At 54.4% G+C, this 21,823-nt stretch overlaps 5 protein-coding genes across 6 annotated transcripts; 1 reads left to right on the top strand and 4 right to left on the bottom strand.

The window, feature by feature from the left end:
- Nucleotides 1-336: 336 nt before the first annotated feature.
- Nucleotides 337-2,716, top strand: LOC119093470 (uncharacterized). Its single transcript, XM_037216424.1, has 4 exons — nucleotides 337-417; nucleotides 777-990; nucleotides 1,656-2,443; nucleotides 2,652-2,716. The coding sequence occupies exons 1-4, from the start codon at nucleotides 354-356 to the stop codon at nucleotides 2,714-2,716; spliced, it is 1,131 nt and encodes a 376-aa protein (XP_037072319.1). The 5' UTR covers nucleotides 337-353.
- Nucleotides 2,717-5,656: 2,940 nt separating this feature from the next.
- LOC119093468 (uncharacterized) lies at nucleotides 5,657-7,183 on the bottom strand. Its single transcript, XM_037216423.1, has 3 exons — nucleotides 7,156-7,183; nucleotides 6,385-6,738; nucleotides 5,657-6,279 (listed from the first exon to the last, which is right to left on the bottom strand). The coding sequence occupies exons 1-3, from the start codon at nucleotides 7,181-7,183 to the stop codon at nucleotides 5,819-5,821; spliced, it is 843 nt and encodes a 280-aa protein (XP_037072318.1). The 3' UTR covers nucleotides 5,657-5,818.
- On the bottom strand, nucleotides 7,173-12,292 carry LOC119093484 (uncharacterized). The gene is made up of 4 exons (XM_037216444.1): nucleotides 12,277-12,292; nucleotides 9,120-9,254; nucleotides 7,766-7,887; nucleotides 7,173-7,391 (listed from the first exon to the last, which is right to left on the bottom strand). The coding sequence occupies exons 2-4, from the start codon at nucleotides 9,210-9,212 to the stop codon at nucleotides 7,193-7,195; spliced, it is 414 nt and encodes a 137-aa protein (XP_037072339.1). The 5' UTR covers nucleotides 9,213-9,254; nucleotides 12,277-12,292; the 3' UTR covers nucleotides 7,173-7,192.
- On the bottom strand, nucleotides 9,633-12,250 carry LOC119093483 (haloacid dehalogenase-like hydrolase domain-containing protein 3). 2 transcript variants are annotated; one of them, XM_037216442.1, is made up of 2 exons: nucleotides 12,175-12,250; nucleotides 9,633-10,643 (listed from the first exon to the last, which is right to left on the bottom strand). In XM_037216442.1, the coding sequence occupies exon 2, from the start codon at nucleotides 10,553-10,555 to the stop codon at nucleotides 9,851-9,853; it is 705 nt and encodes a 234-aa protein (XP_037072337.1). In that variant the 5' UTR covers nucleotides 10,556-10,643; nucleotides 12,175-12,250; the 3' UTR covers nucleotides 9,633-9,850. The 2 variants fall into 2 exon arrangements, with proteins under 2 accessions (XP_037072337.1, XP_037072338.1); XM_037216443.1 differs by lacking the exon at nucleotides 12,175-12,250 and adding an exon at nucleotides 11,573-12,147.
- A 4,254-nt stretch (nucleotides 12,293-16,546) lies between the features above and the next one.
- On the bottom strand, nucleotides 16,547-19,260 carry LOC119093467 (membrane progestin receptor gamma-like). The gene is made up of 4 exons (XM_037216422.1): nucleotides 19,134-19,260; nucleotides 16,932-17,422; nucleotides 16,638-16,886; nucleotides 16,547-16,555 (listed from the first exon to the last, which is right to left on the bottom strand). The coding sequence occupies exons 1-4, from the start codon at nucleotides 19,258-19,260 to the stop codon at nucleotides 16,547-16,549; spliced, it is 876 nt and encodes a 291-aa protein (XP_037072317.1).
- Nucleotides 19,261-21,823: the final 2,563 nt, after the last annotated feature.

Here is a 21,823-nt window from a genome sequence, read left to right as displayed (position 1 = left end):
CAGAGACCATCAGCGTTCTCCGCTTTTTCCTGTCAGCTTTGGACCGAACGATTCCATAGCGTGAACCTGCCGGTCTACCGCCATTTGCGGACGGTTAAAAAGCCCCACCCCGGTTGGCGCTGACTGATGCTAATCACCGGTAGCATTGTTGAAAAGAAATCATAGTCAGGATGACAAACACCGGAAACTCTTGACACTCCCAAGGCTCGGGCCGCCCCGCCCAGCGCACGCACTGACGGGGCGCTTCCGGCATGGCACGGACCACGCGCACATTCGGCCGACCAGTGATCGCTTGAAAAGAGCCGGCGGGATAAAACGGGCCACCTCCGCCTCACCAGCGTCACTGCTGCGCCATGGCGTCCCTCGTCCGCCTCGCCGTGCTGCTGCTCGCGCTCACCGCACTCTCCGAGGCCGCCCGTGAGCGCCGCCGTGTCCGGCCTCTCGCTATGCAGCGAGCTCAAGCCGCTGCTGACGGCTGGCCTTCCACCTGCTGCTGGTCCTGGCCCATTCATTACGGAGCTGGCCTGGGGCCGGTTCAGCTGTAGCTGACGCGCTTCCGACGCACTGGCGCGTGCGACCAAGTCATATTCGCTTGGTCTGTCTCTTCGGTCTTAATGACTTCGAGCACAGATGTCCGAGCGTAATACCGACCTTCCTGACGCTTTCGCTGGCGCCAGCATTTTGCTCAGACAGTGTGGCCCATGAGGCTGACCTCGCCCACTGTTTCTGGTGTCTGGCGGTGCCGGCCGGTTCTTCAGCCATCGTTTACCCGGCAGGTCGAGGACGAAATGGCGGGCGTGGCGGGCGTGGCGGGCGCGGCGGGCCCGGATGTGGCAAGCACGACATGCCCCCCAGCATGGCCATGGACTTCGACCTGCAGGCGGCCGGCTGCCTCCCCGACGACTTCGAGCTCGATATGAGCGCCTGCAACGCGACGGCGCAAGCCGCCGGCACCGGCATGAAGGGTCTGCTGGAGTGCATGGCGGAGAGGTGAGGGCGTCCGGACTGGCGGCCAAATCACGGTTGCATAACAACGACCGCACGAACTTCCGATACCTTGCGGAATAGGTGTCTTTCATGTACAAGTGGGTGAATGCAAAGGAATTAGGACCTTCATCTGGTGGTGCTACCAACCAAGCGACGGCTGTGTGGTAACTCCTGTAAAGCCATACCCGTTAAATGGGCAGGATATCTCAGCGCCCCATTACCCGGATGCGAGCTCGGGCACCGTACATCCGCGACCCGGTGACCGGCGTTTCGTTGCTGATCGAACGGATACCATTGGCGAGCTCTCCTCGACATTCTGCCAGGCTCCGAGTCTGTTCCACCGTTGACAGGCCACGGCAGTAGATCGGCTCTCACCAGACATGATCGCTCCTCTATTGAATGTCTGCCGCTGCCTGGCCTCTGCCTCCACCCGATCTCGCCTTGGTCTGACCTATCCTCTGTGTGACCTCATCATCGGCCTGACCTCTGTCTCTGTCTGCCTCCACCTCGTCTAACCTGTGTCCCTGTCTGGCCTAGCCTCTGTCTAACCTGTGCCCCTGTCCGACCTCTACCTCATTCTATCCCTGCCTCTGTCTGACCTCAACTGTCTGACCTCAGCCGTCGTCTGACCTCTGCCTCTGTTTGAAGATTGTTTCCTCTCGCTTCAGCTTTAACCTTGTGGACGACCAGGGCCTGAACGAAAGCGCCCAGGACGAGCTGCTGGCCTCGGTCTCGTCCGACAGCCAGTGGCAGGAGACGCAGCGCCAGCATCTCCAGCTGTGCGAGATGATGATGAGCCCCAACATGACGGTGTCGCAGCAGGGCGTCTACTTTTTGGCCTGCTGGCACAGCCTCAGCGTTCTCGAGTGCAAGCGGACGAAGATGGAGGAGCTCGGTGCGTCCGTGGACGCCGAGAACGGCGGCGATGTGGGCCAGGCGCTCGTTTATCTGGCCGAGGGCCACTGCTTCAAAAGTCTGTACAACGAAGACAAGAAGGATACGTTCGTGACCTGCATGGCGGAGACTGGTCTGGACTTCGGCGAACTAAAGGGTGGCTTCAAGTACGCTGCCGCCTACCTGTCGGCCGTCCAGAGCGGCGACAACAGCGTGGAGCCGCCGTCAGCCGAAGACGTGGCCGCTGTGGGTGAGCAGCTGGACCTGCTCTCAAAGACTTCCAACTGCTCCATGCAGGCGCTCGGCGAAGCTGACGGCAACGAGGTCAACTTTGACGTCATGCGCGCCAACGTGGAAGACACGGAAGGGCCGGAGTGGATGAAGCAGGCTGCCGTGGCCATCGTTGACGAGTGCTCCCGCCAGGAGGACACCACCGTGACCGGCGCTCTCATCTGCTGGCACACGTCCGCCGCCTACGCCTGCATCTCGGTCAGGTCGCACGGACTGGCCCTCATGGAGCCGGGCCAGCGGCCGGGCCGTGGCGGCGGACGGGGGCGGGGCGGCGGGCGCGGCGGACGCGGCGGACGTGGACGTGGCGGCGGACGCGGCGGACGTGGCGGGCGGAACAACCGCCGCCGCAACGGGAACCGTGGCTGAACGTCAGCTCCAGCAGCCCCGCGACGACAACGCCAGCTGTCCAACACCGGCGGCTCAGCAGTGAACCACCGACCGACCGAAGCCCACTGCGCTTGACACTGATACTGTTCCAGCGAACCCGCACGCGCACAAGTTTCGGCATGATGATGGAGTGATGCACTCGATGCTCATGACATGAAAAGGCCTTATTTGAGCACATCAACACAGTTATGTACTAAAGCGTCTCGACCATTTTCTGGCGGCACATGAGTTTTAATAAGAATGCACCGTTTCAACGACTTCTCCCGTCTCTGTCATAAGTACCGCTGTGGAAGCCAACACTGCTTGACGGCCTGATGTATGAGCCCGATTGAGCTACGTACATCTATCCGAGGCTATAGTTACACTGTCACAGTAATCATCTTATCACCTTAAAGCGTCTATGTGCATTAACTAAGCAAGCACCATGCGTAGTGTGGGAGCGGCGAGCTGAGAACAGAGATCAGCATTGCCACCGCATGGATATTGCACAATCTCAGCGAGTGGGGCCAAAGGTCTTCGAACACACTCAAATCTCCTCTAGCGTTGATCATGTGGCTTCTTGAAAAGCTTTCACTATGTTCTGGAACAGTTAGCTTAGCGCACACGTGCTTGGTGACAGATGAACGTGCCCCTGGCTATGGACCTGGATGGCTACTGTTGCACCGATAGCTCGCACAGGAGCGCAGTGAGCATTCATTGCCAAACGGCCGGGAACTGCCGCAGTTAAAATGATTTTAAAAACATTACGCCCATAGCTACACCCAGATCAGACAATGTGACGTCTATAAAAATGAATGTTCCATTCTACATTTTCACAAGTACACAGACGCATCTGGTAAAGCCCATTCGGCCGTCCCTTCCCCTGTACCTATCTGCATGCGCTACGGGTTTCCAACGCGCACTTGTGCAACTGGTGCCATTGATGCTCTGTTAAACGTCTGGTAACTTTAGGCATGCGAATAGTTGAATGTCAGGTCAGGTCACTCAACACTGAGACCTGTTTGGCATTCTATTTGACATGCTCAACCTAAAATGTATCAACATGTACACGCTGGCATGTGAACAGCAAACGGGAAGGCAAGCCTGAAATAAGTGGTCTCCTGCCTACCTCAGATACACTCACCGTCGCTTAAGACGAGTGTAATGATCGGAAGACACAGCCGCATGAAATCGGGCCAATCGAATCACTTAGCTCGCCAGGCCCGGATAGTCTCCCAGTGCGGGTCGACATCACAGCCAGCCCGGGCGAGGCCCATCTCACGCACATCTCGCAGCCCGTGGGCGTCAGTGAGCCACGGGCACGGCGGGAGGGTGGGCGAGACCTGCACCTGCAGAATGCACTTGCAAGTTGGGGACCGCGCTGCAAACCAGACTCTCCATGAACCCTTGATTCCGGCTGCCTTGTACACCGCCGTGTCGGGTTCGCCTGCGGCAGAGCCGGACACGTTCGGCGCGGCAGTCTGGGCTTGCGGACAGAGCGCTTCAGCGCCCCCGGTGTCGCCCCGGTGGAGGGACTGACCTCAGCTGCCGACGTACGATCTGAGCACCTCACAATGACGTCAGCAACTGGCGATCCCCAGCCGGGACGCGCCAGGCGATGGGGACGAAATCGACTCCACGCGCTGTGAGTCGGACGTCAAATCGAGTCTGCAGAAGCGGAATCAAGTACAGCTCTGTCAGTGGAGGACGGTCTCCGGTCACGCCAGCTATTCCCGGTCACGCCAGCTATCCCCGGTCACGCCAGCTATCCCTGGTCACGCCAGCTATTCCCGGTCCCGCCAGCTATCCCGTCACGCCAGCTATCTCAGGTCACGCCAGCTATTCCCGGTCACGCCAGCTATCCGAGGTCACGCCACCTATTCCCGGTCACGCCAGCTATTCCCCAGCTATTCCCGGTCACGCCAGCTATTCCCGGTCACGCCAGCTATCCCCTATCACGCCAGCTATCCTCCGTCATGTCAGCTATCCCAGGTCACGCCAGCTATCCCAGGTCACGCAAGCTATTCCCGATCACGCCAGCTATTCCCGGTCACGGCAGCTATCCCCCGTCACGTCAGCTATCCCTGGTCACGCCAGCTATCCCCGCTGGCCGTGGAAGCGACTGGGGACGTTTTAGAGCGTACAGGTGGAACCGGTCCTTTCACAAACCTTCTGGAATATTTTCTGGCACATTTTCTGTCAGGCGACGCAGTGGTGCGGCGGCACTGCACGTACCAGGACACAAGCCGAACCTCTTGTGAGCCAGCGAGGAATTCAGATGGTCTCTTCCGTCCGCAGCCTGCACGTGCGCTTGCGTCCACGTACGCTATTTTGCACATGGTGGTCGTTCTTCGTAATAAATGTCAACAAACCGGGAAGCCCAGCGTTTATACCAAAATACTTCTGCTTCTTTGGAAATCTCGCGTGGTCGTGGCATCAAGGAAAATGCGGTCACGGGACCATTGCACATACGAGCGGCAAATGCAGCAAACTGTACTATCAACCCACAGAATTCAGCCCGTCCACCAAACATCGCACAACTTTATACACAAATACCTTTGGTCGCCATATACGCAGGTACTCCTAGGCTGACCGGTTTCCCACACACACACTCAAACACACGACAAACACACACAAAACACACACACTCTCTCTCTCTCGCCCCTCCGAGCTCTCCCTCGCGAGCCCCGCTCTCTCTCTATCCGCTTCTCTCTCTCTCTCTTCTCCAGCCTCTCGCCTCTTCCTCTCTCTCTCTCGGCTATATCGCGCTCCTCTTCCTCTCTCTCGCCTTCTCCTCTCAGTCTCTCTCTTCTCTCTCTCTTCTCTCTCTCTCTCTCTCTCTCTCTCTCTCTCTCTTATCTCTCTCTCTCCTCTCTCTCTCTCGCTCTCTCTCTCTCTCTCTCTCTCTCTCTCTCTCTCTTCTCTCTCTCTCTCTCTCTCTCTCTCTCTCTCCTCTCTCTCTCTCTCTCTCTCTCTCTCTCTCTTCTCTCTCTCTCTCCTCTCTCTCTCTCTCTCTCTCTCTCTCTACTCTCTCTCTCTCTCTCTCTTCTCTCTCTCTCTCTCTCTCTATCTCTCTTCTCTCTCTCTCTCTCTCTCTCTCGTTCTCAAACTCAAACTCCAAGTTTCGCAAATGTATGCAAAATCACCTCACAGATCGTCACTCGGCATGTTTTAGCCACTGCGGACCGTCCGCGCCCCAGGCTGTCGACAGACGCACCCTGTGCTGCGCCCCACCGGTGCCGTCGCCAGCCGGGGCCATCGTCCCCACTCAGGGCCTTGATCACCGCTGCGCCGGCCGCATACGGATCCTGCCGGCCTCGCGGACGGTGGTGACGCCCATCTGGCGGAGCTCCTCGGCCGCCTCCGGCGCCAGGCCCTGAAGCTCCAGCTCCCGGATCGCCGCCTGATTCTCCAGGCACGCCTCGCACAGGTGCCGCACGGCCACCACCGCCCACTGCTGCAGCAGCGGGTTGCGCGCGTCCAGGTTGCAGCACTCGAGCACGACGGGCACGGCGCCAAGCCGGCGCGCGGCGTGCTGCGCGTCCGGCCGCCGCCACACCAGATTGCCGAGCAGTCGCACCAGCTGCGCCTTCAGGCCGAACGTCGGCTCGGCGCTGACGGCGTCGTCGCCCGCCTCCTCGAGCTCGGCCAGCTTGGCGAGCGTGCTGAAGGCAGTGCCGTCAGCGCTGCCGAGCTCGTGCACGGCGCGCAGCAGGCGCACCACCGCCTCAAGCAGCGCCAGGTCCGCCTGCAGCGGCGGCCGGAGCGGCTCCTCGGCCGACAGCGCTCCCAGCAGCTCCAGCAGCTTCTTCAGCTCGACGGCGTCGGCCGTCAGCTCGGCGTCGCCCGCGGCGGTCAGCAGCGGCTCCGCCAGCGCACGGAACCGCTCCTTCACGAAGAGCGCCGCCTCGAGCGGCAGCGCCAGTCGGTCGCGCTCGCAGGCGCTCAGCGCAATGTCCAGCAGCAGCGGGCGGTGCTCGGCCGGCACCGCCGTGTACACGCGCGCGAGGTCGGCCGAGCACAGCTCCTCCGCGCCGAAGAGCGCGAACTCCGAGTCCCGCGACACCAGCGTCAGCAGGGCGGCCGCGACGGAGCCGAAGTCGTCGCGGGCTAGCAGCCTGACCGTGAGCTCCCCGCTGCCTTTGATCGCGTTGAAGAACAGCATGGCGGCGTACAGCGGCAGCTTTTCGTCTCCGCTGCCTAGCAGGTCGAGCGTGACGTCACCGACAGCGGCCCACACGGCGCGCTGCGCCTCAGGCCCCGCCGACACCACGTTCCCCAGCAGCTGCACGGCGCAGCGCGCTGGCACCAGCAGCTCGGGCCGGCTGCGCAACTGGCGCAGCAGCGCGCCAGCGCGCCGCAGCAGCGGCTCGTCAGCTGCCAGCCGCGCGCGGTACTCTGGCGAGACGGCGGCCGCGTTCCGCAGGCAGCGAGTCGCCTCGGCGAGCGCGGCCGCCGCGGCGGCGCCGGCGTCGACTGACGGCGCGGCCAGCAGGCCGGCGAGGCGGGCCAGCGCCGGCGGCGACAGGCAGTCGGGCTCGTGCCGCAGCCGCGCCGTCACCGCCGCCAGCCGCCGCTCAGCCGTGGCCCAGTCGGCCGGCGCCGCGGTCAGCGCGCGTGCCGCCGCCTCCACGTCGTCGGCCATGCTGCGCGGTCAGCCGTCGGCCGCCAGCGTCCGCAGCGCGGCCTCAGCGTCTGCCAGCAGGCGGGCGGACTCGTCCGAGTCTGCGGCGTCGCCGCGTCGTTCGGCGCCCAGCTGTCGCTCCAGCTCGGTCAGGCCAGCGACGAACGTGCCGGCGCGCTCCGCCGGCTCCGGCGCGCCGCCGCGCAGGTGATGTAGCGCGATGGCCGCACTGCAATACACGGGGACGAGCGGCGATGAGTGACAGAACACATCCCGACAACGGCATCAGGGTGACGATTGCTGGTGTGTTATTTGCATGATGCAGGTGAAATTGGTGCTGTAGCCCAGCTACCAAAATATGCAATAACATGCATGATCAAGGCAACGAATCTCACGTAAAGCATGTTTGTGCACGGACTCGTAAGGCGCATCAGCACAGCAAAGGAATTTAACCTCATCCCGGACAATAGTATCCAGTTTGTACTATCCAAACACATGTAACATCGTCGCACCGAAGAGCCTGTGATACGACGGCTGAAAATCTAAGTGACTAATCAAACGGCTTTGGCGATTTGGCACCCCTATTGTACGTCGGCTCCTTACCAGAGCCGTCCCCGCAGCTGAGCGATGGGCCAGACGCGCTCCAGACCCTGCTCGTAGCCGGCGTCGAAGTGCTCCTGCAGGCTGGCCTCCTCACCGGCCGCGCGTCCCTCCCTGTAGCCCTCCTGCCGACAGCACGCGCATGGTCACATGGGGCAGCGCCGCCAGCGATCGCTCGTGTCGGCAGTCGATGCTCCGTCGGCAATCGCTCGTGTCGGCAATCGATGCTCCGTCGGCAATCCTAACGCCCAGATGCATGCCAGGGGGCCACAAGGGAAGGCCCGATGAGCTTGCGGAGCGGCGCCGACGCAGCCCTCGACAGCTTTGGAATGGCAGCAAGCGCCTTAGCGGAATGATCAATGTCCGAAAGTGACGGCGGGCCACATCGGAGCGCGCGGAATGACGGCTCGGGGCCATCTCCGGTGGGTGTCCCCGTCCCAGCCGGCAGGTGGTGCACCAGCTGGGGTCTCGACGTCTTGCGCAGCCGGGGCGAATGATAGCAGCGCCACTCCCTCCCCACCGTTCCGCTGATATACGCAGAAAGGATGATACAAAACGGTGATTTGGCCACCACTGGAACTGGTGGTGTCGACAGGCATGACCAGCACACCAGGTGTACCCAGTGGTATCGCCACATGGGGGGGGGGGGGGGGGCAGCCCAGGTCTCTTCCTTTCGGCCCCCGGCATACGTGCTAATCCTGTCGTTTTCACTGTTCGGCCTACAAAATCAAAGCTCATGCTCACCTTTTAGGCACCAATTTCGCCCCCTCCCCCCCCCCCCCCCCCCCCCCCCCCCCCCCCCCCCCCCCCCCCCCCCCCACCTCCCCCATCACTGAGCACCAGTCTGCCCTGCCCGGCACCGAATCATTGCGACACAACAAATTGTGCCCGTGTGCTAAAAACCAGTGACTGCGCAGGTGCGCCAACGAGCCCACAGTGCAACTACCAGTCACACAAACAACGGGCCCTGCCGTTTAAGCACGCTTCACAGTCTCACACACACACGTTCACACACACACGTTCTCACCAGCAAGGGAAGATCCAGAACGCCGTGTTGGATGGGAAGAACCCTGACTTCAAGGGAGGTAAAATACTAAAAGTTATTATTTTCAGAAGAAAAAATCGTCGGATTTCGCTCCCCTTTTAGCTCAAGGGGTATTTTGAAATTTGTACTTGCAAAAACTAAATTATTTTCTTCAAAGCCAATACATGTGCCATTTTGCCCAACTTGCGCCATGTTGGGGGAGAGAAAAGGTCCGATTTCCTCTCCCGTTATATGAGCCCTTGCTCACTCCCATCACCGCAGGCAAGTGAGCCCTTCCCGCCGCGTCACCACTGGATGTCTGCGGTCGCTCACCGTGTGAAGACTGCGCTGCACCTTCTCCCAGGTCCTCTGGTCCAGCTGAAGGTCGGCCGAGCCGTGCCACGCGTCGTCGGCGCCGTCGTCCATGCAGCGTGTTCGTCGGCGGCACTCCCGGGCAGGGAGGACGTCCTGAAAACGGGGCGTGGCGCTCGGTCAGGCGCGGCGCGAGATGGTGCACAGTTCAAGAGGGAGGAGTATTCAGCATGTCACCTCACGTGTCCTTCTCCGTAAGGACCATTTGACATTGGCCCCTTTCCCGTCCATGATCGTCTCCAATTCAGACATCTGTCGTAATTTGGTTCCACGTTTTGTTCCCCTCCTGCCGATATCTTGGAAGTTCCGAACTGAGTAAGGGACAGCAGAAGCTCCGGTCAGAGCCTTCCTTGGTCCACCAAAAGGGAGACGTACCTAAAGCCGTACTTTGCACAACAGGGATTCTGACCTGAGAGTTTCAGACCTAGGGGCACACATTACATACATTACAAACCACTTTATCTTTTGTGTTTGTTTATTGTATTCACTGTGCATTCCGCGAACACTATCCGATACTTTGAGTGACAGCCGTTACCACAGCACATTCCTCCTGAGCTTGGCTTTATCACAAAGCACGGAACACATCCATCCATAACCATAGCCCCCACGGCTGGGCCATTACTCTGGCACACCCAACGCTGGCACCTGCACACTGCCAGACAAACCCCACGTTCACTCTGTCGTCATTACTGTCAGTCCAGATAGTGTTCCAAATCCTCCAGGCGCGGGCAGACGTGCGCCACATCCACGTCCTTCTCTTGGTACGGTCCCCCAACGAGTAACGCGCGCCAGCCGGCGGCGCGCGCCGCCCGGTAGTCCATCTCTACGCTGTCGCCCACGTGCGTGCAGTGCTCGACATCCCCCGCCGTCCGCCGCGCCAGCTCGAAGATCCGACCGTCCGGCTTGCAGAACGGGTGTTCGTGCGCCGCGATCACGAAGTCGAAATACTCGCGCAGCCTCAGCTGGTCCAGCAGCACGTGCAGGCGCGGGTCGAAGTTGGAAACGACGCCGAGCCGGCGGCCGCGGCGGCGCAGGGAGGCCAGCAGCGGCGCGGCGCCGTCGGCCGCGCGCCAGCACGCGGCGCCGGCGTAGTCACGCAGCAGGCGGTCGGCGAGCGGGGCGCCGGCAGCAGCGGTGGGCGGCGGCCCGACGACGGCGTCGGCCACCACGCGCTCGACGAGCGTGCTCCACCAGACACGCCAGCCGCCGGCCAGGCCGCGGCCGAAGTTGGGCCACTCGACGTTCAGCGCGCCGAAATGGCGCCGGAAAGCGCAGTCGGCCTCCGCCGCCGAGAGGTGCAGGCCGTGCTCGGCCGCAACGGCGGCGTAGTGCGTGCCCGGCGAGACGCGCAGCCGCAGCAACGTGTTGGTTACGTCGAACGTGACGAGGCGTGGCATCGCGCGATGATGTTGGTGTCTGGCAGTTTGCTGGCTCCCAGCAAGATCTCTGTATAAATGCTGAGAGATGGCAGTCTTGACTTTGTTCCTGCAGGAAACGAGCGCTCAGCGCCAAATAAAACAGAAGGCTGGACTGACCAAGACCTGTCCTGCTGGCTTGGTATCTATTGGTCACCTTTGCTAGTCTTTTCTGAATGTGTTTTTTCTTGCCAGGTAAAACCATTCAATAGTAATTATAGACTGGTTGTAAGTTGCTGCTATAGATTCCAGATTCTTAATGATCATTCTTTAGCTACATATCTTTAGATCTTTGGTCAAGATCTTTAACAAACAACAAAAACTACTGAACCCTGGCACAAAATTGTAAAATGGATACCAGTTGATGCAATAAACAATACACTTAGTTCTCATTAATACACATGCTCAACAAAACATGTGGTGAATCTGACAATATTGAAGCTATGTCAAGGCATAGGCCAATTATGATATTCTTTGTTTTACCTTGCTCTATTAAAACCATCATAACATTCACCAAAAAGGAAAGTGCCCAACACAACTTTTCGGGCTGGGATTGATCTCTCAAATTTTGGTGTTTTTTAATCACAGGCACATAATTACTAAGATTGAAAGACTCAATCATATCTTAAAAAGTTGTATCATGTACTTTGCTTTTGTGAATGTTACCATACTCTTAATGGATTAACTGCAATTAAATACATTGACATCAGTGAAATTCTATGAAAAGGCACCTTCTGAACCTCAGATGCTGCACTAATGGTTGAGTATCAATTATGCCATTTTTATTGCACAACCAGGCTTCCCATGCCTATAACAATGGAGAAGTGATACCTTTTGGGTGTACATTTTGCTATAAACCTGAGTGGTACTGCTGCATTTTTATTTTTGAGATAGCAGGGACATAGAATGAACAGGGCAAATAGCATGCAAAGAATGAACCAGAGGAAATAGAGCTATGCTAATAGAGAATGAAACCAGAGGAAATAGAGCTATGCTCACCAGCCCTCAAATATCTGGATGTAACAGTTGCTCAAAATGCAGAACCACACATTTCATTCTGCTGCACCCCTGTCTTCATGCCCACAGTACACACATATTTCTAAAAAGGCAATGCCACATAAAAACACAGTTAATTGTGTTGACTTACACATAAAATACTGATATTTACAACATGAAACTGTGATTTCCACAGCTCATCCACTAGACCACTTCATTATCATCAGGAAGAGCACCCCTTGCTATTCAGGAAATGGCTCCATGTTACCTCTCTGCTGCAAATACATTGTCACAAAAATTGTTCCCAAACTCCTCTTAATTAATGTAACACCTTTTTGACATTGTGCACACAGATTTTGCTAACGAGGGCATCGGAGCTGACACATCAGATACTTTCACGCCTTGCTAGTTATGTTATAGCTCCCTGCAGATGGGCATTCTCCAAGGAGATGCGGCTACTTTTCAGGCGCAGGAATGTCAGAATCTGCTCTCAGGGCAAAGGAGATCGATTTTCTACACCACATGCTTTTCAAAAACTGACATCCATGTTTGATGTTATTCTTTTCAAAATGCATGCCGATGGTACCGTAAGTCTACATACACACCCTATAAACTGGAGATTCCCAAACACAGTTCCACATCACGCTCCCGTCCACATACACACGCGCACGCCCGTTCCCGAGTCGCCAGAGACCAAACATGCTCACCGAAGACCAGCCGAAGACCCCGTCCGTGCATGTAAATATGGCGCAGCCAAGGCGCAGCTGTTCACAGAGGTGTGCGTTTTGATGTGAAAACGAATGTCCTATGACGTCAATAGTAAAACAGTCCACTTTTTGGAGCACTGCCTTTTAATACCACCAAAATATCAAGTTGAAATAAAACATCAGTGTTGTGAAACACAAAACTACACGAAAAACCCAACTGCATGGCTGGAAATCCTCAGTTATAGCATGACGACAGCCCAAAGCGACGGTCCTGCGGATCCAATGCGCTGTCCCAGAAAAGTTTACTTCACAATGTCAGATCAAGCTTAAGCGGCGGGGCTGGAAATGATTAAATGCGACTGAAAAATACACAACAGGTATAGATTATTGATGTATAGACTATATGCATCCTAGATCAGACCGGAACGAAATGCGATGGAAAGAAATAAAACGCGTGTGAACGGATCACGCTGTGGGTGCAAAGGGAATGGAAAGCGTGACCTCAGCAACTGAACACCACAGAACGGAATGGACTGGATCGGACATGACCGCACCGGTCCGGGCGTGCACCGAAAAGAGCCGGAGTACCTGTGGTCTGTGGGGCGGCGATCAGAGCTTGACGTGAAAACGGAGAAACAGCAGGTGAGCTATGGTCGGTTCTCTAAGAGACGCTGGTTAGACGCATAGCGAAACAAATGGTCATAGCCGTATTTCGGTTGGGGTCGAATTCAGCCTTTAGGGTACGCTGAAAAATTTGAATTTTCAAATGGCGCCATCGTGCATCGACCTCGAAATAATAATATATCCACCGCCGCGTCGGTTGCCTATAAATCCGTTGGCATGCATACCAGCCGTATTAAGATCGCAGATAGCCTAGAAATTGCGTAGCCATAAAAGTTTGCAAGAGTTCAGATTTCATGCAAAGAAATCAAAGTCATTCTGTTTTGCATGACCGGCCCAGTAGTTCGGCGATCTCAGGTAGGGGGAACAATGCACTTTCCCCCAGGCCCGGTGCGCTTTCGATGGAGAGTTCGCCCAGAGTAGCATTAATCAACCAACGCTTCCTCTTTCACTGATGTAAGTAGTTGTATTCCAAAATCGCCAAGCACCCTGCAAGCTATAAGTAAGTAGCACCCGGGGTGGCGATGAATGCTTTTCCATTGTGAAATGGTCTCAGCATCCCACACGTAGAGAAAAATTCGGTTTCGGTTCAGTCACCCGGGTTCGGTCATGTGCGGACATGTGCTTTCGGTCATTTCGTTTCGGCCGGACCTGGCCGGGCCCCTCTTTTATCCGTTCTGAAGTTAAGCTGTTCAAGCTTTCTCCAGTCCCATTTGGTCAGATTGTCTTATTCAGCTCCAACTCCGACCTTTGCCGTGTTGTCTAGTATTTTTGTTGTTGTATGTTTTCAGGCATCATAGGTTTGATAGACTCTTTATCAGGTGTCATCGGTTTGAAACATTTTTCTTCCGTTTTTTCTCGGTCCGGTCCTGCCCTGTCCCGCCCTTTCCCACCCGGCGCCATCCGGTCAGGCCCAAAGGAGCCCAGTCCCGTCCGGTCTGGTCGTATTTGCGCCATACTCTGTTTTCCAGTTCCATATTTTCCCTGATGATTTTCCCTGCCCCATGCAGCGCAGCCCAGTCCAATTTGAGCCGGTCCGGTTTGGTCTAGTCCGGTCAAAATCCGAGCTTGGGTCTGATCCCGCTGCGTACTCAGGTCTTCTGCCTTTACCCGTCTTCACGATGTATCCGTCAAGCCCTTTTGCTTTGTTGCCCGGTCATGATCTATCCCAGTCTTGGTCTTTTCTGTCTTCACCGAAATCTTCTGCTTTTTTAACCCTCTGTAGACCAAACGTGCGGTAAGAAACTGTCGGGCTGTCTACTCTATGAAACGATGAAGAGACTTTTTACGATATTTGAAACGATAAAACGACTGGCGAAATACTGATCCATCAGATTCAAATGCAAAATGTTCATTATACTTCGCACGTGGTCTTTCACATGATTTCGTTTAAGTTTTATCACACTAACAATGCATCCCCCGAGGGCTTTTGGCCAGCATCTTGTCCTACCACTAAGACGGAGCCGGCAAATGCATCAACAGTGATCAGGAATACCGCATGGCAATAAGCGCCCACAGGTAGCGGGTGAAACCGAGGAGACTGAGAAGTGGAGCTCGGAGACGAGGCGATGGGCCGAGATTCCCACCTCACAGACTAAAACACGCAACTCTCATTCTGATTTGTTCTGTTCACTAGGTTGAAAATGCCTTTGAAAGGGCAGTAATCTACCCGCCGCGATGGCTTACCATGCGTGGCGAATACCAGTCTTGCGCAGGTCTTTGAGGACTACTAAAACAACGCAATTTGCGATCTTGCTGCGCCATGGGGAATGTGTACATTGAGGATAGGCAAGTGCATCTTGAAAAATGAAGCATTCAAGTCAATATCTTGGTTTGCTTTCTTTCCAGGGGGATTTTTGTCTGTCGTTGAAATCTCACGTTCCGATAAAATGTTGCTGTTTTGAACCAATATAGCAAAGAGGCTAGAGAGTCAAGGCCATATCATGTCAACTTAATAAAAAAGAATCGGCTAGAAAAGTGCTGATTCTATCTCAACCTAGAGAAACGGTATTCGACAGCTCTGTGACTGGCGATGTTGCATACCCTGGAGCAAAAGCGATTCAGATATAGTTATTGATCACTATATAGCACATGTGCACATCTGCTGACACGCTACGTCCCCAAAATACAAAACGCACGGTGCTTAGGGCGACGTTGTACAATACGCAACGCAGTTCAAGCGGTACAAGTGCAGTATTTCGTGGCAACATCGTTTTTCGCTTTGTTATTAAGCCTTATCGATCATAAGAGCACCAAGAAAGTTAAAATTCTCCTCGAAGCCACATCGTTGAAATTTTTACAATGCATTCTTTATAAACATACCCTGTCGGTATTTACCCATTACGCCATTTTTTGTTTCAATCTCTGCCCCTGTCGATATTTTGTCACGCCAGCATTTTCGGCACCGAGATTTCCCTTTGTGAATAGCTTCTATTTGATCTTTTTCCATTTCGACATTCATCCCGTCGACGCTTATCTTAAGGTTTTGTGCTTAAATCACTCACATTTGCTATCTTTTCAAATGATATTTGGCAATATGATGGCGCAGCGCGCACCAAGCGCGTCTGGCCGCGAACTTCGACCGCCATCCGCGGCGAACTCGATGTGCACGCGCGCCGAATACGTCCTACTTCTCCTCTGTTGGCCGCACAGCTTTGGAGGTGGGAGTGGCGTTTGCGTTCTTTTCAGCGCTAGGTTAATGGACGAAAGTCTATTATGACTGGCTTGACGTGAACGTGGAAGTTGCATGTTATTGTCAAGATACCGAATGCTCACAGACCACTCTTACGTTACATTCCCACTGCGGTGCTATCGACCGGTTTGACTACTGGTCCAACGCCTGAAATGTGTCTCGTGATACAAATGACTACTTTTCATCACTGACAACATGTGACAACCAGGCTTCCAAAAGAACCACGCCAAGATGTTAATATTTTCAGTTGTCACGCAAACCACGCATTTCATGCATTTCATTCCTGCGTGGTACATCACAAACAGACAGTGGTAACTGATGGCTCTTAATGTTATCACACTATTTCATTTAATTTCTTTTCCCCTTTTCCAAGAACGAGTACACACACGTCCCACATAAGCACCCATCATCAAACGGCCATGGAGATTTGCTACTGACGATCACTCTCAGCAAAATATCATCACGCACAAGCTAGAAAGTTCACAAAGCCTGGCAAATAGCTCATCACGCACAAGATAAGGAGGTCACAGGACCCGCAAGGGCTGGGACAATAAACCTGATGATACTGAGGGCAAATGATTCGCGGTTTGCCGGTCCCAATGTTTTTCTCATTTCACCCTTTGCCACAAACGTCAGTTCTTACCAACTAGGCAATTATGGTCACGGAAAATATATTTTCCGATCTATCAAAAATAACTCACTTCCCGCTAGTTTCACCAACTGAAGTATATTCTGCACGGCATGGTCTGCACTAAGAATAGGGACCAGGTACTAGTATAATTCAACCCTTTAAAATATGACTGCCAGCTTTTCTCACGCCATCCCGATCATTAAGAAACGCTTGTGAGCCGAGGGCCGCGTCCAATGAAGTAGCCGTCCGCCGTGCGAAACGGGCTCGATGCTGAGGCGCCGTTGACCGGCCGTCTGCCGTCATCCCGCCACGCGGGCACGCGTGGCTCAGCCTGGCTGGAGGCGAGCCGGAGGCGCTGTCCCCGCCGGCGTCACCAACGCCGCCATCGTTCGCCGCACAGAACAGGGCGCAGCCTACGGCCACCGCCAGCATCAGCGCCGCCGTCCAACCGAAGCCGGTCTGGACCCACCAGCGCAGCTGCGCGGGTGGCTCGCCGGCGGACAGTGCCATCTCGGCTTGTGCCGCGGCCACCTGACAGACGACGGCCAGCTGGCCGAACACGTGAAACCAGCCGTGCGAGTGGCCCAACACGTCGTGCCGACCGGGCCAGCGACACTCTGGCCAGCGTGTGACGTACGCCGCCGCCGCGACGACCGAGCACACCACCTCGGCGGCGTGCAGCGGCGTGCGCGCGGTTCGCAGCAGCAGCGCGTGCGAGCTGAGGTACGGCGCGGTCAGGCTGAGCGCGCGCAGCAGCGGAGCGTGGCGCCTGCGGCACGTGAGTCGCGAGGCGCAGGCGGCGGCGCTGCCGAGCACAGCCAGCACAGCTGTGCCCGGCAGGAACGGCGACCACGGTGCGCTACTGCCGTACGCCTGGTACGCTAACGTCACGGCCAGCCCGTACAGGCCGAGGCCGACGTAGTCGAGGCAGAAGAAGAGGTGATTGGCTCGTCGAGAGGCGGGGTACAGGCCATGTGCTAGAGCAGAGGTCAGCGCCGACACGGCCGCCGCCAGCAGGCACAGCTGGTACGGCTGGACGTAGGCCGCGGCGGGCACGTCCGCTGTGGACAACCACAGCCGCCAGGTGTGGACGAGCGTGGCTAGCAGCGAGCTCCAGGTGTTGAAGAGCTCGTTGGTGGGCAGGACGAGCGCCTGCAGGCAGAGCAAATAGGAGCCGGACGGCAGGTAGCCGCTGGTGATGTCTGCGGGAGGAAGTTGTGACCTGTCAAAGCGCGATCACGTGGTCTACCCCAGGGGACTACACACGCGCTAGGACTCCGCAATCGTCGGGTCCGGCTAAGGAATCCTACTGAGCTAAGGAATCCTTATCCATTGAGAGCAGCATCATGTGCTACCTACTGGCAAAGGCATAGCTGACAACGATTGTGACTAATCTGCAAACGGAATCACATTGCCCCCCCCCCCCTTCCAGCAAATGTTTGCAGCTGTGTTCTAGCAGTTCTAGTTTTGCAGATCTAGCGCTGCAAAGCTTCGAGGCTTTTCTAAACATAAATTTGACACGAAATCCCTAAATGTGAGTCCCCACACGGCCCCGAGGCAACTCCAGCCAGTTTTTGGGAGGCATGTCAGGCTGTCAGGCATGGATCACGGCTGCTTACGGCAATGGTGCTGTCAACGGTTCTTTGGCTAGACCGTTCTGATGTGTGACTTTAGTGAGTTATAACACAGTTTATAACATCACTGCTGGTCACGTTTTGGTGGTATGCGTGTAAAATGTCAATGGTAATACCAGGAACATGGGGGTAGATGTCTTGGCACATTTTCTGTTCATATGTGTCACGCTTACGACTCAAGGAAAATATGTGATGTTATCAATTTACAAATTTTGCAGCAACGATCTACGAGTAGGTACCGCATGTCATAAACGCAACTGTAACTTATATAAGCAAGAATAACTTTCTCCATTTCTCTCCAAACTTTCTGCCGGCAACATTAGCGGTGCCGGCTGCCGAGCCGTCACGGCGTAGACCGACCGCGGCGCTGCCGACGGCAGAAGTCCTCGGTTAGTTCAATTGTGGCAACACTCGCCGAGGTAGCGAGCTCTTTCTAATGGCGGGAAAGCTTCTTTTCCAGAGTTATGGCAGTCCAAACTCGGAAATTTTACGATGAAATTAATATCTACTAGATAGCATACCTCCTGGCATCACAATGAAGTTCGGTTATTGTTCGTAACAATATGCTATTGTTAGCATAAAAACTCCTCGACATACAAGCAGATTTGCATGTAGTGGGAGGACACCAGAAAAGATTCACGATTTTTGGGGGGAGCACATACGGATTGTACATGCATGTGCAATCCTTTGGTATACACTTTGGCAATGAATTCACGCAATTCGCTTCCAGGGAGCAAAGCACAAAACAATGCAGAGAATGTATCACATTTGAAGATACTGAAGCAGGCACAGATCTAACGAAATAAGTCTATCTTTAACTATCAGTATACTTTTAAGTGAAAAACTGTTCTGGGCAACACCATTTCTCTGTTTAGTAAATACACTGCTTAACACGCCCTTGTTTCGTACCTTGCGCAATATTTGAGGAGAGCTAATTGATGGCCATTATGTCTAGAAATCGTGGTCACAAACGCCTGATTTGAACGACTTGGCAATCATACTTGTATTGACCTGGATCGCTGCATGACCAATGCGATGACAAAATTTAAATAACATTATCATGACGTCATAGACGCCCGGGTGACCTTGAAAAAGTCTGCACGAGATAGCCTGCACATCTCCGTAGGCGCGTAACTTAGAATCAAGATAAGCTACGCCTTAAGAAGGGCAGGGCTGTGAACTTCACCAACTGATCTCCACAATGACGAATTCAGTTCAAAATCCCATACAGATGTGGAACACTCCCTTCCAGCTCTGTACGGTATTTGCACCGGCTCACGCAATTCTCTGCGACTGGGCTCCACTTCTGCGTCGGTGAGCAGTCGCACGCCGACCACGCGCTGTCGAATCCAGCTGACAGCCGACGACGGCAGGGCCAGCGGACTGGGAAGGCAGCCGCGCAGCATTCTGCAGGGGGCGCGCGACCCGCGGTCTGCTGGCACTGCCGTCAGCAGAGCCGTCCCGAGCGGACTAGCTGCGGCGCCGTCGACTGCAGGAGTTCTCGGTTAGTTCAGTTGTGGCAACACCCGCCGAGGTGGCGGGTTTTTTAATGGCGAGCTGCAGATGTTTCGGTCCGTCTCACCGCGGGCGGCAACAGGCAGCTGAGCGATAGGAGGGTCACGCTGGCAACGGCAGATGTCATCAATATATGCATTGAGACGGCACATTGATGAGAAGGTGTAAAGATGCAACGTCTGAGCAGATGGGGCATTTTTCAGGTGGTCACTTCCCATTGCGCATACATGGATTTGAGCTTTTTTGGCCACATCTCCCTTATGTATGAATCGATATTATATATATATATATATATATATATATATATATATATATATATATATATATATATATATATATAATATCCCACAAAGTAACCTGCAGGCATACATTTCATACTTGGTGACTCAATCTCTAACAACTCTGATTCAGATTCGGATTGAAAAACTGTGAAAAAGAGAAAATTGACACGGAGTCATAGGGTCAGACTCGTAGTCACGTCGTGTTCAAATGGCGGATTCGACTCGGGCTAAGACACCCAAGATTGTGATTCTATCTCAGACTCGGCTTGCTGGATTGGTATCTAGCACTTATGAAGAAAAACTCTGAGGCCTTTTCCGACTTAAACGAGAAAACGTGGTGTAACAGCACCATACTAGGGGGGGGGGGGACATTTGCTGCTACATAGACGCCCGGCATCATGATTCTTCTTAGCTTGCATACCTCGTAAATGGTATTTATATTAGCTCTGATCCCGAAAGGTCCAGTGACCGTTTAAAACGACCACATCGCAATGTGGCAAGCCCAGCATTGTAAGATCACGATGTGACGTCATATTTGGGCTATGGTCGTTCTCAAACAGCCACCTCGCCACCTTTACGCACAGCTTGATGAGTCGAATTTTGACAATATAACGGATGTCTGCTTGCTCTCGTCGTTTTACTAATGCCTCCTTGCTGCAAAATGCAAAATTTTGCGCCAAATTACCACAGTAGCCGGCGCGTCGTAAAACTTCCATCAACAACAACAATCCTGGCTGCCGACCTTCCAACGCCTCTTGGAAGATCGGCAACTGTCCTCTCGCAATTTGGAAATTCTACAATTCGAAATGGAGATGTGGATTTCATTTCTGGGTATGACTGGTTCTCAAGCGATCGCGTCACGAATTGGCAAATCGTGTTTCGGCACATCCTGATGTAATCGTTTCGTTTCCCCAAAACAGCTATTTTTTACCCCAAACGCAGAGCAGGGTAGCTTTTGGAGTGCGCAATTTGTCTACCTTTGACCTACGTCGTAAAGTGCTCTAATGGGGTAAAAAATTCAGGGTTGCTAAGTCGCGTTCGGGTGCACAGTGTAGAACATATGCTGTGAAACACTTTGATGGCTATAGGATTTGTGTTGGTTTAGTCATGCTTCGCGGTACCCGCACATGGAACAGACCGTAAATATCTTCGGATGACTGAAAGGTTGGCTGCAATCGTCTGTGAGCATGTCACTATTTTTTTCATCGACAAATTGGTGCTAGTTGAAAGTTTCATATGCAAGAACAGCAACAAACCTAGACATGTGTTCGCGGCGAGATTTAGTCATATCAAAGCTCGTAACTTGGGAAAAGCTGCATTGCTGGAAGCATGACTTTGGTAATTATTCTTGAAGATGTAAGAATAAAAAAACGCATCCTTGTGTTTGGTATTCCCTTTTTGGATGGAATAAGCAGCAAGACAGCCACAGCAGCTGTGATAACTTTTCAGGAAGTTTCTCCTGCCGCATGGATTGTAAGCGTGCAAATAAATGACCAAACAGCAACTTTTTGTAATGTCGTTACATTTCGAAACATTGCCAGATCACGATGACATGCGACTCAGCCACTATCTAAAACATGACGTCATGGCATGCGATTCAGCCACTACCTAAAACATGACGTCATATCGGGGTTTGACAATCCAGGCTAACGACACCACGACGTGGACTTTTAAGCAGTCAGCGACCATTTTCCAGCTTAGGATATGAAGTGAATAGTGTTCTGTTTACGCTTGCAACACACTATTTGGTTCCGAACGTTGAATCAGACCTGCACTGTGCACGTACTGTTTGCTTTTCAATCCTTCACCGATTCCGCGGTTTGCAGGACCATTTGGTGGGCCATGGTTGTCATGGCCTTTACAAAGGGGACAATACTCCAGTCCTGGATTGCAGCCTCACACCCTCAAGTGATCAGAAATGCCAATGAATATGCATTACAGATGCATAGTCGCAAGAGGCGCAGGCAACAAACGGTGAGTCGTGCATGGGTAACTAATGGACATGCGACGTGCCCGGACGAACCCACCTGTGTCACGAGGTCGGGTGTCTGCCAGGCGGTGGTCTTATGCGCCCCCTCGCAGCGAGCCCTGCCGACCCTCGAAGGTCGCAGAGGCCGGCAGTCTCCCACAGCTGGTCCTGCAGCTCCCTGAAGGTCACAGGGGTCCCTCACGG

The sequence above is a fragment of the Pollicipes pollicipes genome, unplaced genomic scaffold, assembly GCF_011947565.3.
Source record: "Pollicipes pollicipes isolate AB1234 unplaced genomic scaffold, Ppol_2.1 Scaffold_4002;HRSCAF=4701_pilon_pilon_pilon, whole genome shotgun sequence".
NCBI classification, from domain to species: domain Eukaryota; kingdom Metazoa; phylum Arthropoda; class Thecostraca; order Pollicipedomorpha; family Pollicipedidae; genus Pollicipes; species Pollicipes pollicipes.
The sequence above is the reverse complement of the archived record's forward strand: the minus strand, read 5'-3'. Positions and strand labels throughout refer to the sequence as shown.

What these genes read in the sequence shown, in the direction of transcription:
- LOC119093468 (XM_037216423.1), bottom strand. Translation starts at nt 7,183, where the DNA reads ATGGCCGACGACGTGGAGGCGGCGGCAC. An exon ending in CGACGTGGAGGCGGCGGCAC is followed by an intron (nt 6,739 to 7,155) that starts GCGCGCTGACCG and finishes TCGACCTGCTAG; the next exon opens with GCAGCGGAGACGAAAAGCTG. An exon ending in GCCGCTGCTGACCGCCGCGG is followed by an intron (nt 6,280 to 6,384) that starts GCGACGCCGAGC and finishes TGCAGGCGGACC; the next exon opens with TGGCGCTGCTTGAGGCGGTG.
- LOC119093483 (XM_037216442.1), bottom strand. Translation starts at nt 10,555, where the DNA reads ATGCCACGCCTCGTCACGTTCGACGTAACCAACACGTTGCTGCGGCTG.
- LOC119093484 (XM_037216444.1), bottom strand. Translation starts at nt 9,212, where the DNA reads ATGGACGACGGCGCCGACGACGCGTGGCACGGCTCGGCCGACCTTCAG. An exon ending in TGCAGCGCAGTCTTCACACG is followed by an intron (nt 7,888 to 9,119) that starts GTGAGCGACCGC and finishes TGCTGTCGGCAG; the next exon opens with GAGGGCTACAGGGAGGGACG. An exon ending in CAGCTGCGGGGACGGCTCTG is followed by an intron (nt 7,392 to 7,765) that starts GTAAGGAGCCGA and finishes CGTGTATTGCAG; the next exon opens with TGCGGCCATCGCGCTACATC.
- LOC119093467 (XM_037216422.1), bottom strand. Translation starts at nt 19,260, where the DNA reads ATGCTGCGCGGCTGCCTTCCCAGTCCGCTGGCCCTGCCGTCGTCGGCT. An exon ending in GCCCAGTCGCAGAGAATTGC is followed by an intron (nt 17,423 to 19,133) that starts GTGAGCCGGTGC and finishes TTCCTCCCGCAG; the next exon opens with ACATCACCAGCGGCTACCTG. An exon ending in CGCCGTACCTCAGCTCGCAC is followed by an intron (nt 16,887 to 16,931) that starts GCGCTGCTGCTG and finishes CACGCCGCCGAG; the next exon opens with GTGGTGTGCTCGGTCGTCGC.
- LOC119093470 (XM_037216424.1), top strand. Translation starts at nt 354, where the DNA reads ATGGCGTCCCTCGTCCGCCTCGCCGTGCTGCTGCTCGCGCTCACCGCA. An exon ending in CGCACTCTCCGAGGCCGCCC is followed by an intron (nt 418 to 776) that starts GTGAGCGCCGCC and finishes TTTACCCGGCAG; the next exon opens with GTCGAGGACGAAATGGCGGG. An exon ending in CTGGAGTGCATGGCGGAGAG is followed by an intron (nt 991 to 1,655) that starts GTGAGGGCGTCC and finishes CTCTCGCTTCAG; the next exon opens with CTTTAACCTTGTGGACGACC.